The sequence below is a fragment of the Hyla sarda genome, chromosome 10, assembly GCF_029499605.1.
Source record: "Hyla sarda isolate aHylSar1 chromosome 10, aHylSar1.hap1, whole genome shotgun sequence".
NCBI classification, from domain to species: Eukaryota; Metazoa; Chordata; class Amphibia; order Anura; family Hylidae; genus Hyla; species Hyla sarda.
This window is the reverse complement of record NC_079198.1, coordinates 4,546,177-4,560,241: the sequence shown is the minus strand read 5'-3', so window position 1 is coordinate 4,560,241 and position 14,065 is coordinate 4,546,177. Positions and strand designations below refer to the sequence as shown.

General features: G+C 44.7%; 1 protein-coding gene across 2 annotated transcripts in view; it reads left to right on the top strand.

Annotated features, from left to right (window-relative positions):
• Positions 1 to 8,891, top strand: part of LOC130293166 (protein DDI1 homolog 2) — a 31,875-nt gene extending 22,984 nt beyond the window's left edge. The window contains exons 5-10 of one of the 2 annotated variants that reach the window (XM_056541632.1): positions 1,506 to 1,633; positions 1,719 to 1,847; positions 2,324 to 2,427; positions 2,885 to 3,074; positions 4,415 to 4,473; positions 7,270 to 7,408. In XM_056541632.1, coding sequence (XP_056397607.1) covers positions 1,506 to 1,633; positions 1,719 to 1,847; positions 2,324 to 2,427; positions 2,885 to 3,074; positions 4,415 to 4,431 — 568 coding nt within the window. In that variant the 3' untranslated portion in view covers positions 4,432 to 4,473; positions 7,270 to 7,408. Of the gene's footprint in view, positions 1 to 1,505; positions 1,634 to 1,718; positions 1,848 to 2,323; positions 2,428 to 2,884; positions 3,075 to 4,414; positions 4,474 to 7,269 lie in introns of those variants that run through there. The other variant, XM_056541631.1, reaches the window with a different exon arrangement.
• The last annotated feature ends 5,174 nt before the right edge of the window (positions 8,892 to 14,065 follow it).

Sequence of the window (14,065 nt, the reverse complement as noted above, 5' to 3'; positions counted from 1 at the left end):
CACACAGAGGAGAGGAGATCTATATATATATATATATATATATATATATACAGAGGAGAGGAGATCTATATATATATATATATATATATATATATACAGAGGAGAGGAGATCTATATATATATATATATATATATATATATATATATATATATATATATACAGAGGAGAGGAGATCTATATATATATACACAAAGGGAATAAACATGTGTATAGCAAAACCTGTTACTGCAATATATATATATATATATACAGAGGAGAGGAGATCTATATATATATATATATATATATATATATATATATATATATATACAGAGGAGAGGAGATCTATATATATATATATATATATATACACAGAGGAGAGGAGATCTATATATATATATATATATATACACAGAGGAGAGGAGATATATATATATATATACAGAGGAGAGGAGATCTATATATATACATATACACAGAGGAGAGGAGATATATATATATATATATATATATATATATATATATATATACAGAGGAGAGGAGATCTATATATATATATATATATATATATATATATATATATATATATATATATATATATATATATATATAGAGGAGATCTATATATATATATATATATATATATATATATATACAGAGGAGATATATATATATATATATATATACAGAGGAGAGGAGATCTATATATATATATATATATATATACAGAGGAGAGGAGAGATCTATATATATATACAGAGGAGAGGAGATCTATATATATATACAGAGGAGAGGAGATCTATATATATATATACAGAGGAGAGGAGATCTATATATATATATATATATATACAGAGGAGAGGAGAGATCTCTCTCTCTCTCTCTATCTCTATCTCTCTCTCTCTATATATATATATATATATATATATATATATATATATATATATATATACAGAGGAGAGGAGATATATATACAGAGGAGAGGAGATCTATATATATATACACAGAGGGAATAAACATGTGTATAGCAAAACATGTGTTACTGCAATATATATATATATATATATATACAGAGGAGAGGAGATCTATATATATATACAGAGGAGAGGAGATCTATATATATATATATATATATATATATATATATATACATACAGACAAAGGGAATAAACATGTGTATAGGAAACCTGTGTTACTGCAATATATATATATACAGAGGAGAGGAGATCTATATATATATATATATATATATATATATACAGAGGAGAGGAGATCTATATATATATACAGAGGAGAGGAGATCTATATATATATACAGAGGAGAGGAGATCTATATATATATATATATATATATATATATATATATACATACATACAGACAAAGGGAATAAACATGTGTATAGGAAACCTGTGTTACTGCAATCCTTTCCTGTGAGGGGTTCCAACATTTACGCCATGACTAGATGTGCAGTCCCGTTTGGTTGGGACTCCTGATGGTCAGTGACCGCGTCTCCTCTCTCCGCAGGCAGCAGAACATTGAGGAGAACATGACCATCGCTATGGAGGAGGCTCCCGAGAGCTTCGGGCAGGTGGTGATGCTTTACATTAACTGCAAGGTGAATGGTTACCCGGTGAAGGCCTTTGTAGACTCAGGTGAGGATCGCTCGGCTCGGAGGACGTTGTGGGGTCCGCACAGCAGGACAGGGGGGGTCACAAGTCTTTGTTTATCTCCTGACAGGAGCTCAGATGACTATAATGAGCCAGGCGTGTGCGGAGCGCTGCCATATCATGAGGCTGGTGGACAGGAGGTGGGCCGGGATCGCCAAGGGGGTCGGCACTCAGAAAATCATTGGCAGAGTGCACCTGGGTGAGTCATAAGAGCTTCTGGGGTTAAAGGGTCACTCCGCACTTCCTTAAAGGGGTACTACACTATTTCTTTCACTATCGGTGGATTGGAGTTGGGTTGTACAGGGTTCAGGGTCTGTGTTTTGGGTTATACAGGGTGCAGGGTCTGTGTTATACAGGGTACAGGTTCTGTCTTTTGGGTTATACAGGGTACAGGTTCTGTCTTTTGGGTTTTACAGGGTGCAGATTCTGTCTTTTGGGTTATACAGGGTACAGGTTCTGTCTTTTGGGTTATACAGGGTACAGGTTCTGTCTTTTGGGTTATACAGGGTACAGGTTCTGTCTTTTGGGTTATACAGGGTTCAGGTTCTGTCTTTTGGGTTATACAGGGTGCAGGTTCTGTCTTTTGGGTTATACAGGGTGCAGGTTCTGTCTTTTGGGTTATACAGGGTGCAGGTTCTTTCTCATTCACTTTCTTTTTCTCTTTGTGTTTTGCAGCTCAGGTCCAGATTGAGGGAGATTTCCTGCCCTGCTCATTCTCTATTCTGGAGGAACAACCGATGGATATGCTGCTCGGTCTGGACATGTTAAAGAGACATCAGGTATTTACTTCAGCTGCAGAATATTTATAGAAGTAAATATATATATGTGTGTGTGTATATATGTATATACCAGTGACAGTTGAGTAACGTGCTTCATCAGAGTCATGGAGGGGGGGTTTGGTAAGAGCCATGGGGGGGAGGGTCAGTAAGAGCCATGGGGGGGAGGGTCAGTAAGAGCCATGGGGGGGGGGGGGCGCGGTCAATAAGAGTCATGGGGGGGGGGGGGGGCGCTGTCAATAAGTCATGGGGTTCTGTTGGTCATGGAGGAGTGCTGCTTAGTTAGGTGGCGTCTGCCATAACTTTTCTTACTGTTTCCAGTAACATGCAGCAGAATTAAGAGTGCAGCTCTGTAGTTGGGTTATCTTGTAGGGATGGAGTCCCTGTTCCGGTAGAATATTATATGATCTATTTTGCGCCGGTTGTTGGGCCGTCCAGTAATCCCGTCTCTCCCCCACAGTGCTCTATTGACCTGGAGAAGAATGTTTTAGTCATCGGGACTACTGGTACCCGGACCAGCTTCCTGCCTGAGGGTGAGCTCCCGGAGTGTGCCCGGCTGGCATACGGCCCAGGGACCGAGGACATACGCCCCGAGGACATCGCAGACCGGGAATTAGCTGAAGTGTTGCAGAAGTCTGCTGAGGAAGCAGGTACGCCGCGTGCCCGGGTTCTGTTCATGTTCTCTATGGTGTCCGGGTTCTATGCATGTTCTCTATGGTGTCCGGGTTCTATGCATGTTCTCTATGGTGCCCGGGTTCTATGCATGTTCTCTATGGTGTGCGGTGCCCGGGTTCTGTGCATGTTCTCTATGGTGTCCGGGTTCTGTGCATGTTCTCTATGGTGTCCAGGTTCTATGCATGTTCTCTATGGTGTGCGGTGCCCGGGTTCTGTGCATGTTCTCTATGGTGTGCGGTAGAGATGAGCGAACTTACAGTAAATTTGATTCGTCACGAACTTCTCGGCTCGGCAGTTGATGACTTTTCCTGCATAAATTAGTTCAGCTTTCCTGTGCTCCGGTGGGCTGGAAAAGGTGGATACAGTATTAGGAGACTCTTTCCTAGGACTGTATCCACCTTTTCCAGCCCACCGGAGCACCTTAAAGCTGAACTAATTTATGCAGGAAAAATCATCAGCTGCCGAGCCGAGAAGTTCGTGACGAATCAAATTTACTGTAAATTCGCTCATCTCTAGTGTGCGGGTTCTGTGCATGTGTCCTCCATGGTGTGCGGTGTGCGGGTTCTGTGCATGTGTCCTCCATGGTGTGCGGTGTGCGGGTTCTGTGCATGTGTCCTCCATGGCGTGCCGTGTGTGGTGTCTGTGTTCTTGGCCATAGGAACATTCTTTATACGGACAGGTTATGTGGAGGAGTAGACTGCTATAAACTCATCCATCTTGTATCTATTAATGCAGTGTAAAGTATGGAGCTTTAGATGTAAACACACAGAGAGAATCCTGAGCTTTACACTGCAGGCTGCATCCAAAACCAAAAAACGCAGCAGATGTGTTTTATACAGTGTTTGCCAACCAGGGTGCCTCCAGGTGTTGCAAAACCACAACTCCCAGAATTCCCAGACAGCCAACAGAGCAGAAAGAAGTAGGTTCTGTCTTGTGATTGGCCAGACAACTAAGGAGAGTGAAGTCTTGTGTGTGTACTCCTAGCAAACAGCCCAGCTCTGGGCCCAAGTCCTGGAAGAAGAATTAGAAGTAACTGTGCACCATGGAGGGGGGCCATCAGGGGGGCTCAATAACATGGATTCCCCTTTTAAATAAAAGTTTATACCCCCCCTTGTCTATCTCCGTTGACCCTTCATTTGTATACACTTTCTGTTTCTCTCACTTGTGTCTCCTGTGGATTGTAAGTGAACGTTGATGGATCGGGGCAGCGGCCTGTACCCGGCGGGGGGGCCTCCTGGGATTTAGTGACTAACTGCACGTGGCTTGTTGTGTTCTCTTAATACCCGTTTGCTGTTTTGTCTCCTAATCCTCACAGACCAGCGGAAGCCATGATGCATGTGTGTGTAATCTGCAGCAGGAGAGGCCGTACCACAGGTAATCGGACCAATTCATCAGAAGTAACAGGGTTAAATATCTTAGAAGTTCTAGCTATGTTCTTAAAGGGGTATTCTGACATCAGTTAAAAAAAAAGTAAATGCTGCAGACGCATATAGCACTATTGCAGAGCATTGCACCTGCTGCATTCATTCACTGACTGCTCCTTTGCCTATGGCATTGTTCACAAGGCATCATGGTATGAAGATAACCCTTCTTCTTTCATATGTTTTACAATAATGATATATGACAGGGAGATGGTGATGAAGCCTTAGGGGCTGGTCAGAGGGGATGACATCATGCAGGGGGCGGGGCTTAAGCTCAGAGGAGATACAACCACGGCTCCTGAGATGCCAGATGATGATGCATTGGGGAGAGAGGAGGAGCCAGGAAGCTACTGAGACACCACATTGGCAGTGAGAGGTCTACACAACTTCCTGCCAGGGGAGAGGGAGGAGCTGGAGACAACACCACATTAGCAGTGAGAGGTCTACACAACTTCCTGTCAGGGGAAAGGGAGGAGCTGAAGACTACACAACCTCCTATTAGGGGTGAATCTCCATAAAGCTTGCTGAAGCCAGTACAATGTGTTATAAACATTTTTTTACTAAGTTATATGTCTTGGGGTTAAAGATTTTCTTTTTGAAATACAATTTTTTGATACCAGAGTGCCCCTTTATTGGGAACTTGACCCCATAGACAAAGGTTCCTTCATAATGACCATTCTCTGTTTTAGGACTTGCAAACTAGACATCAGCTGCATCATGGGGAAGACTTCACAGGATAGTCTGTATTCTCAGTGATGTCACCGCTGATCTCTAGTGATGTCACTGCTGATCTCTAGTGATGGATAGGCTGTATTCTCAGTGATGTCACCGCTGATCTCTAGTGATGGATAGGATGTATTCTCAGTGATGTCACCGCTGATCTCTAGTGATGTCACTGCTGATCTCTAGTGATGGATAGGCTGTATTCTCAGTGATGTCACCGCTGATCTCTAGTGATGGATAGGCTGTATTCTCAGTGATGTCACCGCTGATCTCTAGTGATGTATAAGCTGTATTCTCAGTGATGTCACCGCTGATCTCTAGTGATGGATAGGCTGTATTCTCAGTGATGTCACCGCTGATCTCTAGTGATGGATAGGCTGTATTCTCAGTGATGTCACCGCTGATCTCTAGTGATGGATAGGATGTATTCTCAGTGATGTCACCGCTGATCTCTAGTGATGGATAGGATGTATTCTCAGTGATGTCACCGCTGATCTCTAGTGATGGATAGGATGTATTCTCAGTGATGTCACCGCTGATCTCTAGTGATGGATAGGCTGTATTCTCAGTGATGTCACCGCTGATCTCTAGTGATGTCACCGCTGATCTCTAGTGATGTATAAGCTGTATTCTCAGTGATGTCACCACTGATCTCTAGTGATGGATAGGCTGTATTCTCAGTGATGTCACCGCTGATCTCTAGTGAATGGATAGGATGTATTCTCAGTGATGTCACCGCTGATCTCTAGTGATGGATAGGCTGTATTCTCAGTGATGTCACCGCTGATCTCTAGTGATGTATAAGCTGTATTCTCAGTGATGTCACCGCTGATCTCTAGTGATGGATGGGATGTATTCTCAGTGATGTCACCGCTGATCTCTAGTGATGGATAGGCTGTATTCTCAGTAATGTCACCGCTGATCTCTAGTGATGGATAGACTGTATTCTCAGTGATGTCACCGCTGATCTCTAGTGATGGATAGGCTGTATACTCAGTGATGTCACCGCTGATCTCTAGTGATGGATAGGCTGTATTCTCAGTGATGTCACCGCTGATCTCTAGTGAATGGATAGGATGTATTCTCAGTGATGTCACCGCTGATCTCTAGTGATGGATAGGATGTATTATCAGTGATGTCCCCGCTGATCTCTAGTGATGGATAGGCTGTATTCTCAGTGATGTCACCGCTGATCTCTAGTGATGGATAGGATGTATTCTCAGTGATGTCACCGCTGATCTCTAGTGATGGATAGGCTGTATTCTCAGTGATGTCACCGCTGATCTCTAGTGATGGATAGGCTGTATTCTCAGTGATGTCACCGCTGATCTCTAGTGATGGATAGGCTGTATTCTCAGTGATGTCACCGCTGATCTCTAGTGATGGATAGGCTGTATTCTCAGTGATGTCACCGCTGATCTCTAGTGATGGATAGGCTGTATTCTCAGTGATGTCACTGCTGATCTCTAGTGATGGATAGGCTGTATTCTCAGTGATGTCACCGCTGATCTCTAGTGATGGATAGGATGTATTCTCAGTGATGTCACCGCTGATCTCTAGTGATGGATAGGCTGTATTCTCAGTGATGTCACCGCTGATCTCTAGTGATGGATAGGCTGTATTCTCAGTGATGTCACCGCTGATCTCTAGTGATGGATAGGCTGTATTCTCAGTGATGTCACCGCTGATCTCTAGTGATGGATAGGCTGTATTCTCAGTGATGTCACCGCTGATCTCTAGTGATGGATAGGCTGTATTCTCAGTGATGTCACCGCTGATCTCTAGTGATGGATAGGCTGTATTCTCAGTGATGTCACCGCTGATCTCTAGTACATAGAGCAGTGTTTCCCAACCAGGGTGCCTCCAGCTGTTGCAAAACTACCTTCGGCTGTCCAGGCATGCTGGGAGTTGTAATTTTGCAACAGCTGGAGGCACGCTGGTTGGGAAACACTGACATAGAGTAACAATAGTTTATATATTCAATCCTTATTGTGATAAAACTTTATTGTGTTTTGCTTCTCTGCAGACAAGGAATCTACCTCAGAGGCAGGTCCGTCACTGGTGCCAGCGATGGATGGATCTACCCCCCCTCTCCCCCCTGCTCACCCAGCGCCCACCCGGACACCCGGCACAGGAAGCGGAGATGTTCCTCATGAAGATGTCGCATGCAGTAGCAGCTTCCATGCAGGAGGTGGTGAAGTAATGGCCGACACATCTGATCCATCAGACTCTACAATCGCTCATGACCAAGGTTTGGCCGCCTCTTTATCTCCTCCATTATCTGTCGCTGGTCGGGGTCCGGAGCCCGCGCTGCCTGCTGCTGAGTTTACAGTCACCTCTGATGCCGGTTTAGTGGTTCATGAGGAATCGGGGTCGGTGCCTCGTCCAGGGGATGTGTCTCCTCATTCCATATCTGCCTTGGAGGGGGATGGAGGACGAGACGTGACGCCAGCTCCTGGTGCCATTACTGAAGACATGATGGAATTGGACACACAAATAATTCCTGATCTCCATGGCTGCAGACCAGGGGTGAACGTCATTGTCCAAAACCCTGAAAGCCAAAACGTGTCCTGCAATGACCTCCTCACTGATCCCGAAAAGTCTGAAGACGCGGACATAGTCAACAAGCAAGATCACCTGAAACCATTGAGCAGCTCGGGCCAGGATGGAGGGGACGGCTGCTTCTCCTTGGCTGCTGCCCTGAAGGAACTTCATAAGTTACTGATCATCAGTGGTCAAGGATCTGCTCAGACCGGGGAGGATGGAGCCTTGGGCTCCGGGGATGATCGGGCCTTGGGCTCCGAGGATGATCGGGCCTTGGGCTCCGAGGATGATCGGGCCTTGGGCTCCGGGGATGATGGAGCCTTGGGCTCCGGGGATGATCGGGCCTTGGGCTCCGAGGATGATCGGGCCTTGGGCTCCGGGGATGATGGAGCCAACGTCATTCAGGGCACTGATCAAGAATCTGGCCAAAATGGGGATCTGGACAATGACCTTCATCAGGAGGATGGAATGAGCCACCCAGTCACTGAAGAGACGTCTCCGTGTATTGAGGCGGACGCCCCCGGTGACTCCTTCCAGGTCTCCTCAGACTGTTCTGGTGACTTCATGGAGTCGTCGGCTGTGATGGGATCGGCTCCTGGTCAGACTCTGCCCGGCCCTGTGCCGGACCATGATACAATCACTGGAGTGATGGGTAACTCCACAGACCCAGCAGTATCTAAACAACGGCCTGAACTAAGCTGTGACCAGGGGGAGGCGGTGGGGGAGGGCCGCTCTTCTGTACCGCCATCAGATCCCCCGTCACCATCCGATGTAGAGCGCATTGTGGGCGCAGGGTTTACCGCGCAGGATGCTCTTGTGGCCCTGGAAAGAGCTGATGGGAACGTGGAGCTGGCGCTGCTCACTTTACTCGCCAGGAATATCGTCGTCCCCACGTAATTTATTGGGTCCGTGTTTCCATTGGACGTTGTATGAGAACTCTTGTCCTGTGGGTGAGATCTGTACGGGACTGTCTGCAGCGATGGGGTCGCACTGCGCCTCCCGAAGCCATGAAAGCCATTTAGCTTGTTATAATCCAGGGATCTGTGCGGCCGTGTAATCTGTATAGATATCAGAGCCATAATCAATGACCTTTTCTATTCTCCTTTCACCTTTATTGTATTTTTTATGTCTCCATTTTGATTCTGTGATAAGAGAACGAGTGCAGCCTCATCTCCGCTGCTCCGGGGCCGACGCTCAAATAATATTTATCTTTTTATTTTTTTGCACCTCTTGTTTTCTTATTCAGTCCCATATAAAGCAGCGGATGACAGTGAAAATGCAAAAAAAAAAAAGCAGCGCCCCCTGTGGGGTTAATATCTCAGTATAAAATGATTTGTTTGCATTGGGGAATTGGAGGATTTACACAAACAGCCCTGGGGTCACATATTGGGCCCATAATTCAGCTTAGACTCTTATTGTACAAAATATGTATACAAGCAATCTACATAAAGTCACCGTGTACAGAATTACTGATCCTGAGTTATATCCTGTATTATACTCCAGAGCTGCACTCACTATTCTGCTGGTGAGGTCACTGTGTACATACATTACATTACTTATCCTGTACTGATCCTGAGTTATATCCTGTATTATACTCCAGAGCTGTACTCACTATTCTGCTGGTGAGGTCACTGTGTACATACATTACATTACTTATCCTGTACTGATCCTGAGTTATATCCTGTATTATACCCCAGAGCTGTACTCACTATTCTGCTGGTGAGGTCACTGTGTACATACATTACATTACTTATCCTGTACTGATCCTGAGTTATATCCTGTATTATACCCCAGAGCTGTACTCACTATTCTGCTGGTGAGGTCACTGTGTTAGAGTTGAGGTTCTGGACTCTTTACACTGTGGGGGTCACCAGATATGACACACAACCTATTTTTGATCTCTAACATAATTCATTAAACATCCTTTAAATAAGGGAAATTTCATTATTTCATCATTTACCACTAGAGGAAATTATTCAGGAATTATCATCATTTACATTTATAAAACAAATCTCAACACAAAGTTTGCAACTTATTCAAAAAACACAAAAAAGTTGAAGCCCTTTCAAAACTTACTGAGTTGTGGACTGGACTCATTGTCCGAAAACATGGCCCCAGCAAGAGAGATGGCGGTTGTATCAATAGTAAGGAAGATACAGCTCTTTTCTGTCTAGTTTGGAGCGTGGCAGAAGATGTTGGTTGTTCCCATTCAGCTGCGTGTAAAATAGAGGGCAAGTAGAAAGACAATGGGAAGGTTATAAAAGGAGAATGTACAGGGAGATTGAGGAAAAATTAAAGCGTCTCACTAGGAGTGCGGAAGATAATGTTGGTTGTTCCCAGTCAGCTGTGTGTGAAAATATAGTGTAAGTAAAAAGACAGTGGGAAGATTATATAAGAAAGCACAGGAGGAGTATCAGAGCATCCAACTTGGTGTGGCAGAAGATGTTGGTTGTTCCCAGGTGGCTGTGTTTGAATATAGTGTAAATAAAAAGACATTGGTGAAGTAGAAAGACAGTGGGAAGATTATATAAGAACGTACAGGAGGGGTGAGAAAACAATCGGAGCGTACAACTTGGAGTGTGGCAGAAGTTGTTGGTTGTTCCTAGTCAGCTATTTGTAAAATAGTGGGCAAGTAAAAAAGACATGGGCAAAGTTATAAAAGGAGAATGTACAAGGAGAGTGAGGAAGAAATCGAAGTGCCGGGGGGGGGGGGGGGGGGGGGGGGACATGAATCGATGACTGTAACGAATTGCTAATGAGATTTGTGTAAAGAAAAGACAAATACGGCACCAAAACCTAAACCACAAAAAAACATGGCTGCAGGAGCTGAACAACAGACGAATTTGCGCATCTCCCACACTTGTACTCTTAATTCAGATGCAGTGTTTCTCCAACCAGGGAGCCTCCAGCTGTTGCAAAACTACAACTCCCAGCATGGGTACAAATAGGATTGTATATGGCCTCATTGGTACAAATAGGATTGTATATTGTCTCATTGGTAATAATAGGATTGTACATTGTCTCATTGGTAATGATAGGATTGTTATGACCTCATTGGTACGAATAGGATTGTACATTGTCTCATTGGTAATGATAGGATTGTATATGGCCTCATTGGTAATAATAGGATTGTTATGACCTCATTGGTACGAATAGGATTGTATATTGTCTCATTGGTAATGATAGGATTGTATATGGCCTCATTGGTACAAATAGGATTGTACATTGTCTCATTGGTAATGATAGGATTGTATATGGCCTCATTGGTAATAATAGGATTGTTATGACCTCATTGATGGTAATAGGATTGTATATGGCCTCATTGATGGTAATAGGACTGTATATGGCCTCATTGGTAATAATAGGATTGTATATGGCCTCATTGGTAGTAATAGGATTGTATACGGCCTCATTGGTAGTAATAGGATTGTATACGGCCTCATTGGTAGTAATAGGATTTCTGCCCTATACTCTCTATAGAGCCAATAACCCTGCCCCAGCAGCCGACCGCTGGTGATTCCCTTTTTAGTGCTTGGCCATTAATCCTTTGTCATGTTCCGACATTTCCTGCGAGCTCCAGTAGGTGGCACCAGAGAGCAAGCGCTTTACCTCAGACCTAATTATAACCTCCGCATGACCGGGATACATTATATCTTGTGATTAAGGGGACGCGGAGTCCGGGACGATTTCTATGTATTTTAATTTCCCCCCAAAATTGTGTTGATCGTAGAAGAACAATATTCTGTAAGAACAATTCTGCTTGTTGTGGCTTTTGCTCAGCCATGTGTTTTCTGTCCCTACAGGCATGCTGGGAGTTTTAGTTTTGCAACAGCTGGAGGCACGCTAATTTTGTAAACACTGGTCTGGAATAAGAGGGGGAAATGATTCACATGGAGCAACTACAGTCAATTAAGATCCCTATAAAGTCTACACGGCTACAAAGGGTTTATCCAGAGATAAAAACACTGAGCTAATTTCTTTTTTTTTTAAACACTTCCATGGTAATCAGTTTGTGTGTGGTGTTACAACTCTGAGCTGCAATACCACATGAGGACAGAGGTGGTGCTGTTTGTGTTCTATCCCTGGATAATGCCTTTAAAGGGGTACTCCGCCCCTAGACATCTTATCCCCTATCCGGGTGTAGCACCAGAGGCTCGTGACATCACGGCCACACACCCTCAATGCAAGTCTATGGAAGGGGGCGTCCCTGGTGCGCAGAGCCCCCGCCCGTCCCCGGCTGTGTCCCGGCCCAGAAGAATTCAGAGTCCTAGAACACATGACCAATGTGGATTTTCTTGACGATTCTCCTTATTTTAGTCATCTACATATATATATATATATATATATATATATATATATATAGCACCAACATAGTCTGCAGCGCTGTACAGAGATCATCCTCCCTCACATCAGGTCATCAGTGGAGATCACCATCGTTGTTCCAGATTGTTCTATCCGTATATTTTCCATAATTTCCTCTTTTCGTTGGCATTATTTATTATCGTAAATAGCGTCGCGTCTTTCCGCGAGTGTGAGGGACGAACATGATGCAGATTGTTCAGCCATCGATATCTGAGATTCGTGGATTTACCATAAAGGTAACAAAGCTGGTGAAGTCCTCGAGGCTGGGACAAGGATTTTTCCCACCCTAGGTGAAAGCTAATTTTGCCGCCCCTTGACCCCACTGATTGGATCTGCCCTTTGACATGCCCCACCTTACTACTGGGGTGACACACTGTAACAAACCCTCCTCCTCATGTAATCTCCTTACTACTGGGGTGACACACTGTAACAAACCCTCCTCCTCATGTAATCTCCTTACTACTGGGGTGACACACTGTAACAAACCTCCTCCCCATGTAATCTCCTTACTACTGGGGTGAAACACTGTAACAAACCTCCTCCTCATGTAATCTCCTTACTACTGGGGTGATACACTGTAACAAACCTCCTCCTCATGTAATCTCCTTACTACTGGGGTGACACACTGTAACAAACCTCATGTAATCTCCTTACTACTGGGGTGACACACTGTAACAAACCCCCTCCTCATGTAATCTTACTACTGGGGTGACACACTGTAACAAACCCCCTCCTCATGTAATCTCCTTACTACTGGGGTGACACTGTAACAAACCTCCTCCTCATGTAATCTCCTACTGGGGTGACACACTGTAACAAACCTCCTCATGTAATCTCCTTACTACTGGGGTGACACTGTAACAAACCTCCTCCTCATGTAATCTCCTTACTACTGGGGTGACACACTGTAACAATCCTCCTCCTCATGTAATCTCCTTACTACTGGGGTGACACACTGTAACAAACCCCCTCCTCATGTAATCTCCTTACTACTGGGGTGACACACTGTAACAAACCCCCTCCTATGTAATCTCCTTACTACTGGGGTGACACTGTAACATACCCCCTCCTCATGTAATCTCCTTACTACTGGGGTGACACACTGTAACAAACCTCCTCCTCATGTAATCTCCTTACTACTGGGGTGACACACTGTAACAAACCTCCTCCTCATGTAATCTTCTTACTACTGGGGTGACACACTGTAACAAACCTCCTCCTCATGTAATCTTCTTACTACTGGGGTGACACTGTAACAAACCCCCTCCTCATGTAATCTCCTTACTACTGGGGTGACACACTGTAACAAACCTCCTCCTCATGTAATCTCCTTACTACTGGGGTGACACACTGTAACAAACCCCCTCCTCATGTAATCTCCTTACAATTGGGGTGACACACTGTAACAAACCTCCTCCTCACGCGACAGTGGTTCTGGCTGGGCAGGTACTTTGGATGAGCGGCAGATGCTGGTTACTAACTTCCTTGCAGCGGGCAGAGCGGCGCCCCCATGAAGAGTGCGCTCTAGGCGGCTGCCTATTTTGCCTGGAATCCTCTGAACACGGGAGTTGTATAATACGGGATGTAACTTGGTCTGTAAGGAACGGCTCAGCCAAAATATCTGCCCTGGTCGGTGACGAAGTTCTGGATGTGACTGGAGGATAAGATATAATTCCAGAGGAGGAGTAAAGATACCAGGCGCCGCACCTCTGCCTCATCTGCCCGGACATGTGCAGGGCGGTGCGGATTTCACATAGATGCCAGAAATAAATCATAGGAAGTTGTCCAAACTATTAAACAAAAGTCCTTAAACTGTGGCCCTCCAACTGTGGCCCTACAGCTCCCAGCATGCCCGGACAGTGAGTTGTAGTTTTACAATGCACCTGTTCATCCAGTTATGACAATCGGGGATCGGT